Raw genomic sequence first — 22,339 nt, 5'->3', positions numbered from 1 at the left:
CCGCATCCGCGGGGAGCGAGCCTAAACTGACCCTGCCCGGAACTGAGTTCGGCATCAAATACCACAACGGCTCTTTTAAGAGCCACCAAATGGACAAAAGAAAGAGTTGTGATCTCTTGTTCATTCCAGCACATAAACGTCTCAAGGTTTTGACCATTTATTTACTCAAAGCCGGGAGACACAATTACTTATATCTGCATCCGGCAGCTGGAGATTTCATGACGTGTCAGTTGTAAGATCTAGAGTAGCGATACCAATGTGCACAGCGCATTTTAATAGACCGGCGATCGTTTTAGGACTGAACAAATGTTTGTGGTACATAAAGGGTAGAATGGTAAAAGTGCCTTTCCAATAGGGTCTGAGGGAATTAGAATGTATTTCATCTGATGAGCAACTAAATACCAAAATCCAGTACACTTCATTCCAACACATAACAACGATAACAGTATAATATTACAGTCTTTCAGACAGTAACCAGCCCTTTCACAGATAAAGTGGGTGGCTCTGAAAAGAGCCTTTGGGTTCACAGATTCAAGTCAGGCCGCTTCACTTGCCCTTCGTGTTCGGAGCGCTGGTTTTCTTGGGCAGCAGCACGGCCTGGATATTAGGCAGCACCCCGCCCTGAGCGATGGTCACCCCTCCCAACAGCTTGTTCAGCTCCTCGTCGTTGCGGACGGCCAGCTGCAGGTGTCTGGGGATGATGCGGCTCTTCTTGTTGTCCCGGGCCGCGTTGCCGGCCAGCTCGAGGATTTCAGCTGTCAGATACTCGAGCACAGCAGCCAGATAGACCGGGGCTCCGGCACCCACCCGCTCAGCATAGTTCCCCTTTCTGAGGTGGCGGTGAACACGGCCGACCGGGAACTGTAATCCTGCTCGGGAGGAGCGAGACTTGGGTTTGGCCCGAGATTTACCACCGGTCTTCCCTCTTCCAGACATTGCCACAATCTCACAAACACTTTCACGAAGAATGCTGAGATCCGCCCACATTCCTCCTCCTTGTACCTTCTGGAGGAATGGTGTTGGGGACACTGCTGATTGGTCTGTCAGCACTCGGTGTCATTGTGCTGTACATGTAACCAATCAGAGAGCTGCTCAATTCACCAATCACAAGAATTGAGAGCGAAAAATAAGAGCGTGAATTTGTCAGCCTCCCAACGATATTTCACATTTGAAAAGCCCGCCAATATATTTGTAAAACAAGGGGCGGCTTCAATGTTGAATATTACATTTATAGGTCATATTGTTTTACAGAAAAGATTGTAAAAACTTTTTATTTTTTTTATTCCACATTTTGTCCCTAATTGTTCCAGATTCGCTTTTGTAATCCGCCATGTATTCTGCTTTATTCTTTTCTTTTTATGATACTGTCTGTAACCAGCGGCTGAAAGCCTCATTCACAGTATCCTGCAACCGGACACTTTTCAGGTCAATTTTCATAATAATTCTACATCACTGATTATAGATTGATCCCTTTTCGTGGAGGACAAAAGAGGAGTAGAGATATTCTGTGTTATGTGCCAAAAAACCTATCTGCCGACATCCCTGACCTTCTGACTCCCTCTGTTACTGTCTCTTCAATTATTTCCATTTTGTTGGAACTGGCCCGTTACTTTTTCATTCTCTACCTATCATTCCACTTCACATCTATTTTGGCCCAGGCAGACTAGGTGGTCGGGTGGTAAACGCGATTGACAACTAATTCATTGAGCTCTGCCCACGTGGCTTCAAATCGTTTGTCTGTGAAATGTTTCTCTTAGCTGGTTGTCACTGAAGAGCACCGACTTCAGATGTCTTTCTCAGAATGTGCTGGGTCTTTCATTCTGAACAAGAACAAAGGACAGTACAGCACAGGAACAGGCCTTTCGGCCCTCCAAGCCTGCGCCGATCTTGATGCCTGCCTAAACTAAAACCTTCTGCACTTCCGGGGACAATTTCCCTCTATTCCCATCCTATTCATGTATTTGTCAAGTTGCCTCTTAAACGTCTCTATGGTACCTGCTTCCACCACCTCCCCCGGCAACAAGTTCCAGGCACTCACCACCGTCTGTGCAAGGATCTTGCCTCGCACATCCCCTCGAAACTTTGCCCCTCTCACCTTAAACCTATGTCCCCAGGAAACTGACTCTTCCACCCTGGGGAAAAATCTTCTGATTATCCACTCTGTCCATGCCACTCATAACTTTGTAAACCTCTATCATGTCGCCCCTCTACCTCCGTCGTTCCAGTGAAAACAATCCGAGTTTATCCAACCTCTCCTCATAGCTAATGTCCTCCAGACCAGGCAACATCCTGGTAAACCTCTTCTGTACCCACTCCAAAGCCTCCACGGCCTACTGGTAGTGTGGCGACCAGCATTGCACGTGTGGCCTAACTAAAGTTCTGTACAGCTGCAGCGTGACTTGCCAATATTTATACTCTATGCCCCGAATGATGAAGGCAAGCATGCTATATGTCTTTTTGACTACCTGATCCACCTGCGTTGCCACTTTCAGTGACCTGTGGACCTGTACGCCCAGATCTCTCTGCCTGTCAATACTCCTAAGGATTCTGCCACTTACTGGATAATTCTCACCAGTATTAGATCTTCCAAAATGCATTACCTCACATTTGTCTGGATTAAACTCCAAATGCCACGATGGAATACGAGAAAGAACTTTATCTGCACTGAATGGTAATGACCTGGAACTCACTGACCACAAGGGTGGAAGAAGCTGAGGCAGTTTATGACGTCAAGAGGATATTGGGATGGCATCTGAAGGAAATAAACTTGCAGAGCTACAAGGATCGTGTGGGGAAATGAGTGTGACTGGATTCATCTATGGAGAGCTGGCATGGAGTCGATGGGCCCAATGGCTTCCTTCTGTGCTGGAAATATCTGTATGTTTACTATTTGTTTGAGACTGTAACATGATTATTTTAAAGGCTTTTTCAATATATAGTAGCCATAAAAAGAAACCACAGGTCCATTTTATGTGAGAACTGCATAGATGATGAGAATTTTATCAATTGCTCTGACATTTTTAGATAGTTTAATTCAAGTTCCAGAATTAAAGCCTGACATTCAACAGGGCAATAAAGATGGTCATTGTGATGGCCAGGAATCAAAACTAACTCAACTGCTTGGAAAGCAGCTTTGCTCACCACTATAACAAGATTGCTTCTGGAAACAGGCCCCTCACGCTTCATTTATGGAGCAACTACACACAATAGCCTTCTGATTAATCAAATGCTTTGCAAGCATTTTAATCTGAAACTTTTAGTTTATGTTCATCAAAAACAAAATACTGTGGATGCTGGAAATCTGAAATAAAAACAGAATGAAATGTAAATACTCTGATGAAAGGTCACAGACCTGAAACGTTAAAACAGTTCCTCTCTCCGCAGATATTGCTAGTCCTGATGCGTATATCCAGCACTTTGTTTTCATTACCACGTTTATGTTACCATTGAAGGATAGAATCATTGAATGGTTGCATCACAGAAAGAGGACATTTGGCCCATTCTGTCTGGGCCAGGTTTCTGCAGAGCAGCTGACCTAGTCCCACTCCCCGGCCTTTTCTCCATAGCTTGGTAATTTTGATTTACTATTCATATCATTATCCAATTCTCTTTGGAAGGGCTCTATTGAATGTGTCATCACCACACTCTGTTATTTCTCTCCAATTAAAATAGTGACAAATGAATGGTTCTCTCGTTGCACGACTCACTTTCGGCCAGGAGATGGCACCAGCCACAATCATTTGCTCCTTACGGTTTTTGTATGCACGTCTCTATTGCGATGGACCTGTTGCTGCCTGGGGAGCTTGCCAAGCCCACCATGTCGAAAGGGACAAAGGCAGTGACCAAGCACAACAGCTCATTGTAGATCTCCACAATGTACAGAAATAAAGCACCAAGCACAACGGCTCTTTTAAGATCCACTGACAGCCTCTCTGAAATAATCGATTTGCTGAAGTGATTTCAATACCAGCTGTTCAAATTTCAGCCAAGTTAACTTTGAGTTCTCAAACAAGCACGTTCACCAACCGGTTCAAACATTGTGTCACTTATTAATTCCCTGCCCGACAAACTAAATATCGTCCAATGATCGCCATTGTACCTGACTGTTTCTGGTACGGGAGTATTGATTTAGTCTGTATCTGTCAGTTTTTGGAGTATGATGTGGGGTTTGCACTGTACCTGTCATTCTGTGGTGTGTGAATGTTGGTTTTAGTTTCTGGTATTTAAATATGTATTCTGTTCTGTACCTGTCAGTTTCTGGTATGTGTGTAGTTTTCACTTCGTGTTTGTCAGTTTCTGCTATGGGAGTATGGGATTTACTCGATATTTGTCTGCCACTGAAATGTGTGAGTGCGTTTGAACCTTTAATTCCTTTGTGCCTTACAGTATTGATCTTTACCTATCAGTTTCTGCAGTGTGTGTGAGGTTTGCTTCATGCTTCTCTGTTTGTGGTATGTTTGTATAATTTTACTCTGCTCTCACAGGTGAGTGTTGTTTTCTTGTCTATTTTGCTGTATCATTCAGTTTCTGGGATGCAAATGTAAGTTTCACTCGATATCTCTCAATCCCTAACCTGTAATTTGTCTGTATCTGATTGTGAGTGCAGGTTTTTTTTCTGCTCCTGTCTGTTACAGGGAATGCAGAGTTTATAGAAAGGGAGGAACTTAAAACAATCATCATCACTAGGAAAAAAATACTCAGCAAACCATTAGGATTGAAGGTAGACAAGTCCCCAGGGCATGATAGCCTTCATCCTAGGGTCTTAAAGGAAGTTGCAGCAAGATAGTGGATCCATTGGTTATAATATTTCAAAATTCCCTGGATGCAGGAAAGGTTCCAGTGGATTGGAAAAAGCAAATATAACGCCCTTCTTCAAAAATCTCCTGGCCCACCACTAGTTTTTGCCTCTCTGTATGCCTTAGTTTTTAATTGGATATTCTCCTTGACAGCATTTATTAACCACAGATGGTTCATCCTTCAGTTTTTGACTGGGATACATTTTTGCTGAGCATTATGAAATATCTGTTTAAATATCTGCCACTGTTCATCCACTGACCTTCCCCTTAGTCCATTTTCCCAGCCCGCTTTAGACAACTCTTCCTTCATACCACAGCAATTGCCATTGTTTAAGTTAAGGACACTGGTTTGAGACCCGAGCTGCTCGCCCTCAAACTGAATTTGAAATTCTACCATGTTGTGATCACTACCCCCTCAGACGATCCTTATCTATGATATCTCTTGTTAATGCTACCATATTACACATTACTAGATCCAAAATAGCTGTTTCCTGGGTCAGTTCTCCAATGAATTAACAGTCCTTGATGCACTCTACAAATTCATCTTCTGTGTTACCTCTGCCAATCTGATTTGTCCAGTCAATATGCAGATTAAAATCACTCATGTCAATTCTACCGCCCTTTTACACAGCTCCATTATTTCCGGATTTATACTTTGTCCTACAGTGAGACATCTCTTCGGGGGCCTATAGACAACTCTCGTTCGTGACTTCTTCCCTTTGCTATTCCTTATATCCACACAAACTGATTCCACATCATGATCTATTGCACCTATTTCACTACTCAACACCGCACTGATACCTTCCTTTATTAACAAAGCTACCCCACCTCCTTTTCCTTTTTGCCTACTTTTCCAGAGCATTGTATACCCTTGAATATTGAGTTTTCAGTCTTGGTCACCCTGCAACTACGTCTCTGTAATAGCTATCAAGTCACATTCATTTATTTCTATTTGTGCTGCCAACTGATCTATCTTGTTACAAATGCTGTGTGCATTCAGATAAAGAGGCTTTGACTTTTTATCATTATTATTCATTCTGGTTCAAATTTCTGCTGAACTCTGCTGCTTATATTAGCTGCACCTTCCTGTCATACTTTGATTACCGTTTGCCTCTTCACTATTTTGCACCTCAGTTCTGTCGTTCCTTTTTGATTGTTTAAACTTCCCTTCAATTGAACACCCCCCCCCCCCCCACCCCACACTAATTATTTAATGTCCTATCTACAACCATAGTTATATGATTCGCCAGGACATTGGTCCCAGCATGGTCCAAATGAAGCCTGTCCCAGTGGAACAGCTCTCTCCTTCCCCAGTACTGGTGCCAGTGCCCCAGGAATTGGAACCCGTTTCTCCCACACCAATCTTTGAGCCATACGTTTACCTCTATAATCTGATTTACCCTACGCCAATTTGCACATTGCTCTGGTAGCATTCTGGAGAGTATCACCTTTCTGGGTCTGCTTTGTAATTTAGCCCCGAGCTGCTCATAGGCCCTCAGCAGAACCGGATTCCTTGTCCTACCGATGTGGGCCAAGACAGCTGGATCCTTCCCCTCCCACTCCAAGTTACTCTCCAGTCAAGAAGAGATGTAATTAACCTAGGCACCAGGTAGGCAATGCAGCCTTTGGGACTCCCTGTTATTGATGCCAGAGGATGGACTCTATTCCCCTAAATCTGCAATCCCCTATTACTAATCCCCCCACTTGAATAGCGCTCTGAACCACGGTGCTGTGGACAGTTTGCTCATCCTCCCCTACAGCCTGTGCCCTCGTCCACACAGGGAGCAAGAAGCTCATACCTATTGGATAAGGGCTAATGATATGTATTTGAATGTGGGCCACATTCTGGACTTTCAGTCTCTGATCCTGTGTGTGAATGGAGGGTTTATTCTGAATTTGAGAGTCTCTGGTGCTGAATGTGTGTTTGGAATGTATTCCTCATGTGTCTGTCTATGGGGGAGTATGTAAGTGTGGGAGACATTCTGGATCTGCCAGTATCTCTACTGTGCACACAGGATAGACACATTCAATATATGTAAGTTAATGATACTGTGTTTGTATATGTGATTCATTCCTGATCTGTGAGGCTCTGGCACCCTGGTTGAGTGTAGGATTCACTCTGCATCTATGTGTCTTTGTGCTGTATGTGAGTTGAAATCCTGCTGTATTCAGGACTTAATGTGTATCTCAGGCACTGTGTTGGCAATGCTTTGTTTAACTCATTAATGTATCAATATGTGTTTACTTGTGTTCACATTAAAATATGGATTAACAATATTTCAGTGCTGTAGGTTTTATTCAATTCTTGTTTGTGAGTTGCAGCTTTGTATCCAATTTGCAGCTCTGCAAAAACATTTGTGAATGACGATCTTTCAAATTTAGAGCATGACCTGATATGTAATGTCAAATTCCATCAGTTTGTAGAAAATGAACAAATCCTGTATGTTGTTGTCTGACCCTTTGTGACATGTTTGGACTGATGTGTAATTTGTAGCTCAGTTTATATTGTGGGGTACGTTATTGGGATTCCTTCTGTCGCTTTCAATCAGGTACATTTGTTCTGTTCTACTTAAGATTTGATATTTGAATTGTAGCCAAGGTGACACAGTGTATTTACATCTGATACTGTGTGTTTTTGAACTGTGATTGATGTATCTACCAGTCAGTTGGAGTGAAATAGAAACAACGACTATCTCTATTGCTCTGTTTGACTATTGAATTGATAATGTGTCTCTTGGAATCAGTGTGGGTCTGACTACTTATTTTGTTTGTTGCAGTGGAAATGACGACCTGACCATGTCACTGTGCTTTGTGAGTGATACTGTACCTACTGTGTATTGGAACGAGCTGGATGCACATTTTCTTCTGTCGAGGAGTCATGCCTTTCCTTCTGGTTCCTTCAAGTGTTTGCCTGCAGGAAAAGAAAGGCAACTCTTATACTTGAATAACAGCTGAGTGAGAAGACAGAAAAGTGATCAAAGTCATCTTTTCAATAATAATCATTCTGAACAATCACAAAAGGAAAGTTAACAACACAAGTAGTGTCAGTGTCTGAGTCCACTGCAGTACTGCAGAACTCTGCTTCTGCTTGCCAGGTATTTGGAGCGGTTTTGTAACAATTTTGTGACATTCAGAAACACCCCAAGCCCCGCACTGCTCCATGAATAGGAATACCCGATCGAGTAGTGACATTTGCGTGAGCCAGATTTCTATTTCCATGTCTCATTGTTCAACGGACAACAAGTAAGCACTGTTTAAAAAAGTGTCCTTAATCTTCTCACCTGGTCCCTTCAAAGCTGCCGCATCTTTATTGTTCAGCCAGATTATCTGCTGTTCACAATCCAATAACAATAAATAGTGAGAAACTGGATCTGAACCAGGACCATTCATTACTGAAGAAGGGTCACTGACCTGAAACATTAACTCTGCTTCTCTCTCCAAAGATGTAAACAGACCTGCTGAGTATTTCCCACATTTCTTGTTTTTATTTCAGATTTCCAGCATCCACAGTATTTTGCTTTTTATTATAACATTCATTACTGTTTGGAGAGAGAAATCAGCAATGATTTTCAATAGTGAGTGCATCATATTCTGTCTCTCTCTCCCTGTCCAGACACTGCCTGAGAAAGACCTCTCCCTTCCCCCTCGGCTCACTCCATGTTCCAGGACCAGTTCCTGCTCCACAATGCACGTTACAAACTGTCCCCCACTCCCGCTGAATGTACCCGGTAATCAATGCTAATCTATCAGCACATCGGCAGACGCGGGCCCAAATCTGTTGTACTGCTGTGAGCAGATACTGTTTGTTCACTTACCCCAGGCTTGTAATGTCTCCATTTGCAGCTGATTTAAACAATCACAGTGACTGGTGCTCAGAGACAGAGCTGGGGGATGGGGTGCGCATGCGCTCTTCTCCGCGTTATGACGTCATATTCGACAGGCCGAAATCGCACGTGAGCAGATCTCTGCAGCGAGAGCGGGAACAGGCGAGAGGAGCCGGGAGATAAAAGGAGCCGAAGCCAGAGACCAGAAGCAGCAGCGAGAGCCGCTCGGTTCTGTTCTGTGGACCTGCTTGACCAGCAAAAGGTGAAGTGTGATGTCACAGGAGAGCTGCTCAGTGATTGGTGGGTATTTCTTTCTTCCATTTGAGCAGTGGGAGTGGTGAGAGTGCGAGCCAGGGGGCAGCCGGGAAGGTAAGTTTCACTAGAAAGTACTTACCTCGTGATTGGGCGGACACGGACACGGGGACTGCTGGGTAAGTGAACTTATATATTCAGGCAGTGGTTAAACCTGAAACACTACACGTGTAGTGTCTCCCACCCATCCTCCTCCTCTAACCAAAAAAAAAGGACTCTTGTGTGGAGGGTTCGGTCAGGTAACTTTTTTCCTTTATTTTTTTAAATCTCTTTTGTCAATTTAGAGTGGAGGGGATGGAAGCTCGGGCAGTTGCTTGCTCCTCTTACAGGATGTGGGAGGTACGGGTCACCACTTGTTTAATATTGGCAGGCATCAAGATCGGCGCAGGCTTGGAGGGCCGAATGGCCTGTTCCTGTGCTGTACTGTTCTTTGTTCTTTGAGGCAGTTCAGAGGAGGTTCACTGGACTGATTCCAGAGATGAAAGGTTTGTCTTATGAAGAGAGATTGAGCAGTTTAGGCCTTTGGTCTCTAGTGTTTAGAAGAATGAGGGGAGATCTAATTGAGGGATATATAAGATGATTAAGGGGATTGACAAAGTAGACAGAGAGGATGTTTCCTCATGTGAGGCAATCTAGAACGAGAGGCCATAGTTTCAGAATAAGGGGGAGCAGATTAAAAACAGAGATAAGGAGAAATTACTTCTCTCAAAGGGTCGTGAGACTGTGGAATTCACTACCCCACATTGTGCTGGATGACGGGACGTTGAGTAAAGTTAAGGAGGAGATGGTCAGATTTTCAATTAATAATGGGTTGAATGGTTATGGAGAACGGGAAGGAAAGCGGAGTTGAGGACGAAATGAGATCAGCCATGGTTGTATTGAATGGCGGGGCAGGTTTGAGGGGCTGAATTCTTCCTCCATTTCTCACCATCTCTTGCTCTCTCACTCTCACCTATTTTCTCTCAGTCTCTCCATCTCTCTATCACTCTCTCTTCATCTCTGTCCAATTGATGAAATTCTTCCTCCATTTCTCTCCATCTCTTGCTCTCTCACTCTCTCCCTCTCACCTATTATCTCTCAGTCTCTCCATCTCTCTATGATTCTTTCAAGCTCAGTTATTCCTCTCTCTCTTTTCTATTTCCGTCTCTATTACTTGCTCTCCAACTGTCTTGCTCTGTCTATCCATGTTGGGTCCCTTTAACAGTTTGGGACAGTTCTGGTGGTGCAGGGTCCCTTTAAGAGTCTGGTGCTGAACCCCTCCCCCACCCCATGGGGGATGGGGTCACAAGACGCCCAAACCGCGGCTGCGCGGAGGCTGGAGGCAGCTTTTGACCCCTTGACCTCCGGACACGTGGGGCGAGGCAGCCAATGAGACCTCACTGACGCCAAGGCAGGAGGTGTCATCAGCCGCCTTGTTTGCGTGACGTCACCCACCGGCCACTTATTTCCGCAAACAGCAGCTGAAAGGAAAAGGACAAACGGCTTCAGCTTTCGATCTCAAGGGAGGAAAGTTGAACGTCTGAGCCGGGGGAGAATATAAAAAAGCGGCGGTTAACGCTCTTGTGGAGATGCGCATGTGCGGAGCATCTTCCCAGAGTGCAGCGCGGCCTGTTCCGCAGAAAGGGGCCGTTCCCCGTCGCGCGGCATTGTGGGAACCGCAGGACGCCATTGCCCCCTCATTAACTCAGTAAAAATTAACTCATTCCCTTTCAGCTCTCTATCCCTTCTTTTCATATTGCAAGCTGACATGGGCTTTTTTGGCATTCATTACACCATCCCGGGTGTGATCAGATACTCTGTCCCTTCGTAATCGATTTCCCGTCCCTCCAACAGCTTGTGCTTTTCTCCTACTGAAATGGTTGCTGAATTTGTTGGTCTTTTTCTCCTGGCTTCATAGCTAACCCTCTCTCCCTCTGTCCCTCTCCTAGTGTCAGAGATAGCAGGAGGAACAGAGAGAGGAAGACGGGGAAAGACACAGAGAACAACCCCAGCTTCTCCAATCTATCCACGTAACGGAAGTCCCTCATCCCTGGAACCTTGCTCGTGAATCTTTTATGCATCCTCTCTAAAGCCCCCACATCCTTCCTAAAGTATGGTGTCCAGAATTGATCACAATACTCGATGAGGATGAAGCCGGTGTTTTATAAATCTTCATCATAACCTCCTTGCTTTTATACTCTCAGCCTCTATTTACAAAGCCTGGATCCCATATGCCTTTTAACCACTTTCTCAACCAGCCCTGCCACCTTCAATTTGTGCACAGACATCCCCAGGTCTCTCTGTTCCTGCACCCACTTCCTTCTCTTCTTAGGTTCCCATGACAGAGAGGGACAGAAGGACAGGGAGGTCTAGAAATAAGGAGGCAGGGAGAGAGCAAACAAACAGGAAACACATATGGGAACACCACCACCTGCAAGTTTCCCTTCCAGTCTCTCACCATCCTGACTTGGAACTATATCACCATTCCTTCACTGTCACTGGGTCAAAATACTGGATCTCACTTCCTAACAGCACTGTGGGTGTATCTACCCCACATGGACTGCAGCGGTTCAAGAAGGTTCAACAGCAATTCGTGATGGGCAATAAAATGCTGACATAGCCAGTAATGCACACATCCAACAAATGAATAAAAAATAATAACAATTTGGCACCAAGTCACTAAAGGGGAGACCACTGGAGGGACAGAGACAGAGAGAGAAGGAGAGAGATGGAGTGACAGGGAGGGAAGGACAGATGGAGGGATAGAGAGAGAGAGAGTGACAGAGAGAGAGGCAGAGACAGAGATAGAAGGAGAAAGAGGGAATTTAAGAGAGACAGAGATAGAAGGACAGAGAGGGAAAGACAGATGGAGGGAGAGAGAGAGAGACAGAGATAGAAGGAGAGAGAGGGAAAGACAGAGAGACAGAGATTGAAGGACAGAGAGGGAAAGGCAGATGGAGGGACAGAGAGGGAAAGACAGATGGAGGAACATAGAGAGAGAGAGAGGCAGAGATGGAAGGAAAGAAAGGGAGAAATAGACAGGGAAAGACAGATGGAGGGACAGAGAGAGATACAGAGATAGGAGAGAGAGGGAGTGTCAGGGAGGGAAAGACAGATGGAGGGACAGAGTGAGAGACAGAGAGAGAAGGAGACAGATGGAGTGACAGGGAAGGAAGGACAGATGGAGGGATCGAGGGATCGAGAGAGAGACATAGATAGGAGAGAGAGGGAGTGACAGAGAGACAGGCAGAGACAGAGATAGAAGGAGAGAGAGGGAAAGACAGATGGAGGGACAGAGAGAGAAGGAGAGAGAGGGACTGTCAGGGAGGAAAAGACAGATGAAGGGACAGAGTGTTCGGTGCTGTATCACTCTATGACTCTAAGTACTCCAGATGAGTCTCACCAAGGCCTTATATAACTGCAGTAAGACATCTGTGCTCCTGCACTCAAATCCTCTTGCAACGAAGGCCAACATACCATTTTCCTTCCTAATTGCTTGCTGCACCTGAATGCATGCTTTCAGCGACTGGTGTACAAGGACACCCAGGTCTCGTTGCACCTCCCCCTTTCCCTATCTATCACTATTCAGATAATAATCTGCTTTACTGTTTTAAAACCAAAGTGGATAACTTCACTTTTATCCTATTTATATTTCATCTGCCACACAGTTGCCAACTCACCCAACTTGTCCAAATCACATTGGAGCCTTTTGCATCCTCCTCACAGCTCACAATCCACCCCCCAAACCCCACCCCCAGCTCTGTGTCATCTGCAAACCTGGAAATGTTACATTTACTTCCCTCACCCAAGTCTGTAAGATATATTGTGAATAGCTGGGGCTCAAGCACAGTTTCCTGCAGTACCCCACTGGACCCTGCCTGCCACCCAGAAATATACCCATTTATTCCTGCTCTGTTTCCTGACTGTCAACTAATTCCCAATCCCTGCCAGTATATTACCCCCAATCCCATGTGCTTTAATTTTGCACACTAACCTCTTATGTGGGACCTTGTCAAAAGCCTTCTGAAAATCCAAATGCACCACATCCACTAGTTATCCATTATCGAGTCTGCTAGTTACATCCTCAAAAAACTCCAGTGGATTTGTTAAGCATGACTTCCCTTTCGTAAAACTATCACATCCTTTATAATAGACTCCAGCATTTTCCCCACCACTGATGTAAGGTTCTGTCTGCAATTCCTTTTTTTTCTCTCCCTCCTTGTTTTAAATAGTGAGGTTACATTTTCCACCCTCCAATCTGTATGAACTGCTCCAGAGTCTACAGAATTTTGGAATATCCGGTACTTCATATGTATCTCAGGCATTGTGGTGACAACTCTTTGTTTCACATGTTAATGTATCAATATGTGTTTACTTGTGTTTAGTTTAAAATATGGATTAACAATGTTTTATTGCTGTAGGTTTTATTCAATTCTTGTTTGTGAGTTGTAGCTTTTTATCCAATTTGTATCTCTTTATCCAATTTGTATCTCTGCAAAAGCAATTGTGAATGACAATCTTTCAATTTTAGAGTATGACCTGACATGTAATGTCAAATTCCATCAGTTTGTAGTAAATGAATTAATCCTGTATGTTTTTGTCTGACCCTTAGTGACATGTTTACACTGCTGTGTAATTTGTAGCTCAGTTTATATTGTGAGGTATGTTATTGGGATTCATTCTGTAGCTTTCAATCAGGTACATTTTGTCTGTTCTGTTTAAGATTTGGTATTTGAATTGTAGCCAAGGTGACACAGTGTATTTAAATCAGATAATGTGTGTGTTTTTGGACTGTGAATCATGTATCTACCAGTCAGTTGGAGAGAAATAGAAACAAATACTATCTCTACTGCTCTGTTTGACTATTGGATTGATAATGTGTCTCTTTGGGATCAGTGTGGGTCTGACTACTTCTTTTGTTTGTTCCAGTGGAAATGATGACCTGACTGTGTCACTGTGCTTTGTGACTGATACTGTACCTAATATGTGTTGGAACGAGCTGGAAGTACTTTTCCATCTATTGATGAGTCATGACTTTCGTTCTGGTTCCTTCAAATGTTTGCCTGGCAGAAAAAAAAGGTAACTCTTACACTTGAAGAACAGGTGATTGAGAAGACACAAAAGTGATCAATGTAATATTTTCAATAATAATCATTCTGAGCAATCACAAAAGGAAAGTTCACACATAAGCAGTGTCAGTGTCTGAGTCCACTGCAGTACTCTGCTTCTGTTTCCCAGGTATTTGGAGCAGTTTTACAACAATTTTGTGACATTCAGAAACAACCCATGCCCCGCACTGCTCAATGACCCGGACGACTCAATGGAGAAGCGATATTTGCACAAGCCAGAGTTCTATTTCCATGTCCAATTGTTCAACGGACAAGAAGTAATAACTGTTTAAAAAAGTGTCCTTAATCTCCTCTCCTGATCCTGCAATAGACAGTCTTTGAAAATCTGCCGTTTCTACATTATTCTGCCATTTTTATTCCCCCATTCATCGAGAGATACAGTACCTAAACAGGCCCTTCAGCCCATCGAGTCTTTCCTGACCACCAACCACCCATTTATACCAATCTATATTAATCCCATTTCTACCTCTAAAGTCCCCACTATTCTCCTACAACATACCTACACCAGGGGCATTTTTTTTATACAATGACTAATTTACCGATCAACTTGCAAGTCTTTGGCATGTGGAAGGAAACCAGAGCACACAGCGGAAACCCATGCAGTCACAGGAAAAATTTGCAAAATCCACACAAGCAGTATGAAGAACCGGACCAATGTCACTGGAGCTGTGAGGCTGCGGTGCTAGCCACTGTGCCACTCTGCCACCCACTTCACTATCCAACAACAACAAACAGTGAGATATTGAATCCAAACCAGGAACGTTCATTACAGTTTGGAGAGAGAAATCAGCAATGATTTTGAAAAGGGAGTTCATCATATTCTGTCTCTCTCTCTCTGTCCAGACAGTGCCCGAGAAAGACCTCTCCCTTTCCCCTGGCTCACTCCGTGTTCCGGGACCAGTTCCTGCTTCACAGTGCATATTACAAACAGTCCCCCAGTCCTGCTGAATTAGCAGAAGTAGACCATTCAGCCGCTCGAGCTTGCTCCGCTATTCAATTTGTTCATGGCTGATCAATTTCTGAGTTGAATTCCACACTCCCATCTATGCCTGATAATCTTTGATTCCCTTGCCTAACAAGAATCTATCTACCCCTGCCTTAAAAATATTCAATTAGCCCACCTCCACCACCTTCTGAGGCAGAGAATTCCAAAGTTGCACAACCCTCGGAGAGAAAACAAATCTCATCTCATTCCTAAAATGGCGACCCCTAATTCGAAAACAGCAACCCCGAGTTCTGAACTCATCCACAAGAGGAAACATCCTTTCCCATCCACTTGTCAAGACCATTCAGGATGTTATACACTTCAATCAAGTCTCCCCTCACTCTTCTAAACTCCAGTGAAGAAAAGCCCAGTCTGTCCAACCTTTCCTCATAAGACAACCCACTCATTCCAGGTATCAATCTAATAAACATCCTGTGAAACGCCTCCAACACATTTACTTCCTTCCTGAAATATGGAGGCTAAAACTGCACGCAGTATTCAAGATGTGGTCACACCAATGCCCTGTATAACTGAAGCATAACATTCTTCCATTTATTTTCAATTCCTCTCATGATAAAGGATCGTATTCCATTTTCCTTCTTGATGACTTGCTGTATCTGCATACTAACTTTTCATGACTCATGCACCAGAACACCTAGATCCCTCTGCACCTCGGAATTATGCAGTTGTTCTCCATTTAAGTAATACTTTGTTTTTTTAATCTTCCAGACAAAGTGAATAACTTCACATTTTTTCACATTACACTTCATCTGCCAGATTTCTGACCACTCACTCAACCATCTATCAAGGTCTGCAACCTCCTTCTGTCCTCTCCACAACACACTTTCCTACCGATCTGTGAGTCATCTGTAAATTTAACTGCCATGCCATTGCTCCCCTCATCTAGGTCATGGATATAAATTGTAAAAAGTTGTGGGCCCAGCACAGACCCCTGTGTTACTCCACTTATCACATCCTCCCGATCAGAATGTTTTCTGTCAGCCAGCCAATCTTAGATCCATGCTAATTAAGTTACCCCCTACACCATGAACTCCTGCTTTGCACAATAACCTTTCATGTGACACCTTGACAAAGGCCTTCTTGAAAACCAAATACTGTATGTCAATGGGCTCCCCTTTATCCCCAGTGCATTTTCCTCCTTGAAAGAACTCGAACACTTTGGTTAACCATGATTTCCCTTTCACATAGCCATGCTGAACATTTCCAATGACCTTGTGTTTTTCTAAATGCCCAGCTATAGCCTCCTTAATGATCAATTCTAACGCCTTCCCTGAATCAGGGGTCAAGCTAACTATCCTATAGTTACCCAATTTCTGCCTCCCCACCTTCTTGAATAGAAGGGTTATATTTACTACTTTCCAGTCTGATGGAACCTTTCTAGAATCTAGCAAATCTTGAAAAAATAACGAGTCAACTATTTCAGCAGCCATTACTTTAAGGACCCGAGGATGAAGCCCATCAGGACCCAGAGACTTGTCAGCCAGCAGCTCCATCAGTTTATTCAGTACCACTTCCCTGGTGATTGTAACTTCACCAAGTTCCTCTCTTCCTTCCACCTCCTGATTTACTGCTATTACTGAAATATTTTGTGTATCCTCTAGTGAAGACAGAAGCCAAATAATTGTTCATTTCAACCACCATTTCCTTATAATCTACTATTAACTCCCCATTCTCATTCTCTAAAGGACCAACACTCACTTTACTTACACTTTTCCTTTTTAAATCCCTATGGAAACTCTTGCGATCCGTTTTTACATTTCTAGCTAGTTTGCTGTCATAATCTAATTTATTTTCCCCTGATTAACCTTTCAGTCATTCTCTGCCATTCATTATATTCTGACCAATCATCTGACCTGCCACTCGTCTTTGCACTATTATATGCATTTTCTTTAAGGTTGAGGTTATCATTAACTTCTTTAGTTAACCATGGATGGTGGCTCCTCCCCTTGGAATTTTACTTTACTGTAGGAGTATACTTTGAGTATTCTGAAATATCCCCTTAAATGTCTGCCACTGCTTCTCCATTAATTTATCTCCTAGCCTAGTAACCCAGTTCAATTCAGCTAGCTCAGCTTGCATGCCCACATAGTTGTCCTTATTGAAGTTTAAAATACTAGTCTTAGACCCACTCCTCTCAATTTCAAACTGGATGCAAAATTCAATCATATTGTGGTTGCTGCTACCTCGAGGTTCCTTTACTCTGAGGTCATTAATGAACCCTGTTAAATTACACAATAGCAAATCTAATATAACCCTGGCTGGATGGTTCCAGAATGTACCGCTCTAAGAAACTATCTCAAAAAGCATTCTATGAACTCCTCGTCCAGGCTGCTATAACCAGTCTGAATTTTCCGGTTGAAATGTTGAACAAAATCCTCATTATTATTTCTATCCCTTTATCACAAGCACCCAAAATTTCTTCTTGTATACTTCACCCTACATTGTCATTATTGCTTGGGGCCTGTACACAACTCCCACGAGTGACTTCTTTCTCCGACTATTCCTCATCATCACCCAAACCAATTCTACATCCTGATCTCCTGAAGCAAGGTCATCTCTAACTATTGCACCAATGCCATCCTTGATTAACATTGCAACCCCTCCACCTTTACCTAGCTTCCTATTCTTCTTGAATGCTGTATATGCCTCAGTATTCAGGACCCAACCATTGTTATCTTGTAGCCAAGTCTCTGTAATGGCTATTATATCATATTGATTTACTTCAATGTGCACTATCTGTTCCTCTACCTTGTTATGAATGCTATGTGCATTCACATACAGAGCCTTAGATTTTTATTATCTTTGTAACCCCTCGTGTGGACTGTTGGTGTGTTCTTAGGTTTTTTTCTCTCTGTCCCTTCCGCCATTCACTGGTCTTCATTTCCCATATTACTATTCTGCTCTCTAACCTTGACTCTACCCCTTGATTTGTTGCATCTACCCAAGCTTGATCCCTCTGTTTAGTTCAAAGCCCTCTCTATTTCCCTAGTTATGCAGTTTGCCAGAACACTGGTCCAAGCCGTTTCAGGTGCTGACCGTCAGAATGGTACAGCCCCCATTTTCTCCGGTAATGGTGCCAGTGCCCCATGAACTGAACCCCACTTCTCCCACACCAGTCTTTTGGAGTGTAAGTGTCAATGTATACCTCTCAATTCCCTAGTCTACAATTTATCTCTGTCAGTTTCTGATTTTGAGTGTGAGTTTTTCTGTACCTGTTTTATGTGGGAATCATCTTATTCTGACCCTTTCAGATTTTGATGTGTCTGTGTGTCTGGCTTGTACTTTATCCCCATCAGTTTAGGGTATGTGAGTGTGGATTTGACTGTTAATGTTACATTCTTGGGAATATATATATAAAAAAAAAAAGATATGGGGGTTCACATTTCATCTTTGATTGTCTAGAAGGCCAATTTAAGGTTTAACCTGTGCCCTTAAATTTCTAACATGTAGCTGTAGTTTTTAACCTGTCACTGTCACTATCTGTTATAAGAGGAAGGATATCATTCTGGTTTTTAATTGTGGATTTTTCACCACATCTCTACATTGTCTCGGAAGTGAATGTGATTTTCAGTCTGTACATGCCTGTTTCTAACATAGGGCTCTGAGGTTTAATTTGTACATGTCATTCTCTGGTATGTGACGGCCAATTTTATTCTGAACCTGTCAGTTTTTGTCTGCGCGGAGTTTGCAAGTTCTCCCTGTGACCGCATGGTTTTCTGCAGGGTGCTCTGGTTTCCTCCCACAGCCAAAGACTTGCAGGTTGATAGGTGAATTGGCCATTGTAAATTCCCTCTAGTGTTGGTAGGAGAATGGTGGGGATGTGGTCGGGAATATGGGGTTAATGTAGGATTGGTATAAATGGGTGGTTGTTGGTCGGCAGAGACTCGGTGGGCTGAAGGGCCTGTTTCAGTGCTGCATCTCTAAATAAATAAAATAAATAAATAAATATATGCAAGTTACTGATACTGTGTCTGTATATTTGATTCATTCCTGATCTGTGAGGCTCTGGCACCCTGTTTGACTGTAGGATTCACTCTGCATCTATGTGTCTTTGTGCTGTATGTGAGTTGAGATCCTGCTGTATTCAGGACTTAATATATATTTCAGGCACTGTGTTGGCAATGCTTTGTTTCACACGTTAATGTATCAATATGTGTTTAATTTAAAATATGGTTAAACAAAATTTTATTGCTGTAGGTTTTATGCAATTCTTGTTTGAGTTGCAGTTTGGTATCCAATTGTAGCTCTGCAAAAGCAATTATGAATGACGATCTTTCAATTTTAGAGCATGACCCGATATGTAATGTCAAATTCCATCCGTTTGTAGAGAATGAATTAATCCTATGTGTTTTTGTCTGACCCTGAGTGACATGTTTGGACTGGTGTGTAATTTGTAGCTCAGTTTATATTGTGGGGTACGTTATTGGGATTCATTCTGTAGCTTTCAATCAGGTACATTTTGTCTGTTCTACTTAAGATTTGGGAATTGATTTGTAGTCAAGGTGACACAATGTATTTAAATCTGATAATGTGTGTGTTTTTGGACTGTGATTGATATATCTACCAGTCAGTTGGAGTGAAATAGAAATGACGACTATCTCTACTGCTCTGTTTGACTATTGAATTGATAATGTGTCTCTTTGGGGTCAGTGTTGGTCTGACTACTTCTTTTGTTTGTTCCAGTGGAAATGATGACCTGACCATGTCAGTGTGCTTTGTGACTGATACTGTACCTACTGTATATTGGAACGAGCTGGATGCACATTTCCTTCTGTCGAGGAGTCATGCCTTTCCATCTGGTTCCTTCAACTGTCTGCCTGCAGAAAAAGAAAGGTAACTCTTATACTTGAATAACAGCTGAGTGAGAAGACAGAAAAGTGATCAATGTAATCTTTACAATAATAAACATTCTGAACAATCACAAAAGGAAAGTTAACAACACAAGCAGTGTCAGTGTCTGAGTCCACTGTAGTACTGCAGAACTCTGCTTTTACTTGCCAGGTATATTATTTATTTTTTATTTCGAGATACAGCACTGAAACAGGCCCTTCGGCCCACCGAGTCTGTGCCGACCATCAACCACCCATTTATACTAATCCTGCACTAATCCCATATTCCTACCACATCCTCACCTGTCCCTATATTTCCCTCCAACCTACCTATACGAGGGGCAATTTGGAGCGGTTTTATAACAATTTTGTGACATTCAAAAACAACCCAAGCCCCGCACTGCTCCATGAATTGGAATACCCGATCGAGTAGTGACATTTGCGTAAGCCAGATTTCTATTTCCGTGTTCCATTGTTCAATGGACAACAAGTAAGCACTGTTTAAAAAAGTGTCTTTAATCTTCTCACCTGGTCCCTTCAAAGCTGCCGCATCTTTATTGTTCAGCCTTTTTTTTCTGCTGTTCACTATCCAATAACAATAAATAGTGAGATACTGGATCTGAACCAGGGACATTCATTACTGAAGAAGGGTCACTGACCTGAAGCGTTAACTCTGCTTCTCTCTCCAAAGATGCAGCCAGACCTGCTGAGTTTAGTTTAGTTTAGCTTCAAGATACAGCACTCAAACAGGCCCTTCGGCCCACCGAGTCTGTGCCGACCATCAACCACCCATTTATAGTAATCCTACACTAATCCCATACTCCTACCACATCCCCAATTGTCCCCATATTTCCCTACCACCTACCTATACTCGGGGCAATTTATAATGGCCAATTTGCCTACCAACCTGCAAGTCTTTTGGCTTGTGGGAGGAAACCGGAGCACCCGGAGAAAACCCACGCAGACAGTACCCTGAATTGTACCCGGTTCGCTGCAGCTGTGAGGCTGCGGTGCCAACCACTGCGCCACATTTCTTGTTTTTATTTCAGATTTCCAGCATCCGCAGTATTTTGCTTTTTATTATAACATTCATTACTGTTTGGAGAGAGAAATCAGCAATGATTTTCAATAGTGAGTTCATCATATTCTGTCTCTCTCTCCCTGTCCAGACACTGCCTGAGAAAGACCTCTCCCTTCCCCCCCAGCTCACTCCATGTTCCAGGACCAGTTCCTGCTCCACAATGTACATTACAAACTGTCCCCCACTCCCGCTGAATGGACCCGGTAATCAATGCTAATCTATGAGCACATCGGCAGACGCAGGCCCAAATCTGTTGTACTGCTGTGAGCAGATACTGTTTGTTCACTTACCCCAGGCTTGTAATGTCTCCATTTGCAGCTGATTTAAACAATCACAGTGAATGGCGCTCAGAGGCAGAGCTGGGGGATGGGGTGCGCATGCGCTCTTCTCCGCGTTATGACGTCATATTCGACTGGCCCTTCTCGCGCGTGAGCAGATCTCTGCAATAATTCAGCAAATAAACATCAATGGAAACTTCTCCCAATGTCTACATTGAAAAGTCAAACATGGGGTTAGGGTGGAGGGAGGGAGGGGAAGTGTGGGGGAACATGGAACATAGAAAACTGGCAGCTGGTCCCATTTAGATGCTCAAATTGCGGACTCTGTCTGCAGGGTGTTTGTTACTATTGAGCCCCTCTTCTCAAAGCGACAGAAACATGGGAAGAATGAGGGAGCCGGTGTGTTTGCTGGGACTTTGCAGAGTTAATATCAGCCAGCAACATTTTATTTTACCCGAGTGAATACCCAGGTCAATGAGAGTAATACCGGACGGCAATCTTCATCGTTTTATTTTAAACAAGAGACACGCGATTACACCGGACACACAAGCACAGTGAGAATAGAGCTGGACCGTCCCAGAGTCCCAGCTCCCGGTTGTTAAATGTCCTCATGTACACAGTCTTTGCTGTGATTTTCAGGGGTTAGTTGCCGATGCCTAGGTCTGTATCCCTTAAACACTCTGAGCCAGGAGATTCTCGCAGTCCCTGTTGAAAGATTGATGGACAGGAATATTTCCAATCTTTGGCCGAGTCGATCATAACCTGCTGTTCAATCATGTTATTATTCAAAGAATTAATGAGACATTCTGTTCACTACTCAGGCCTTGAACTCGGTTTGAGCAGACCAAAAACTGAAAGGTTCAGCACTTTTCCAGATAGAGCAGGTAAAGCTGGATAGAGGGACTCAGGGTGAATCCTACACACAGGATAGAAGCAGTGACCGGCACTCAGGGAGGGGAACTGGTGTCGTTTCTGTTGCCTATGTGTGTTCAGACCATCAGTATTAGTCTCTCACTTAGTCTGAACAGGTGCCTCCAAGAACCTGCAAATGCAGAATCCGGAAGCAGCTGTTTTGCTCAGAAATTGGTCGTAGCAGGAGAACCCC

General features: G+C 43.4%; 1 protein-coding gene and 1 long non-coding RNA gene across 2 annotated transcripts; both read right to left on the bottom strand.

Annotated features, from left to right (window-relative positions):
- Nucleotides 1–544: 544 nt before the first annotated feature.
- LOC137356358 (histone H2A-like) lies at nucleotides 545–987 on the bottom strand. Its single transcript, XM_068022244.1, has one exon. The coding sequence runs from the start codon at nucleotides 985–987 to the stop codon at nucleotides 547–549; it is 441 nt and encodes a 146-aa protein (XP_067878345.1). The 3' UTR covers nucleotides 545–546.
- Nucleotides 988–3,218: 2,231 nt separating this feature from the next.
- LOC137356375 (uncharacterized) lies at nucleotides 3,219–21,329 on the bottom strand. Its single transcript, XR_010971038.1, has 5 exons — nucleotides 21,247–21,329; nucleotides 19,784–19,863; nucleotides 13,891–13,974; nucleotides 7,628–7,707; nucleotides 3,219–3,301 (listed from the first exon to the last, which is right to left on the bottom strand). It is a non-coding gene; the product is annotated as an uncharacterized lncRNA (long non-coding RNA).
- Nucleotides 21,330–22,339: the final 1,010 nt, after the last annotated feature.

The sequence above is a fragment of the Heterodontus francisci genome, chromosome 45, assembly GCF_036365525.1.
Source record: "Heterodontus francisci isolate sHetFra1 chromosome 45, sHetFra1.hap1, whole genome shotgun sequence".
Lineage (NCBI taxonomy): Eukaryota > Metazoa > Chordata > Chondrichthyes > Heterodontiformes > Heterodontidae > Heterodontus > Heterodontus francisci.
Note: the sequence above shows the minus strand (reverse complement) of the source record. Positions and strands in the feature narration are given on the sequence as shown.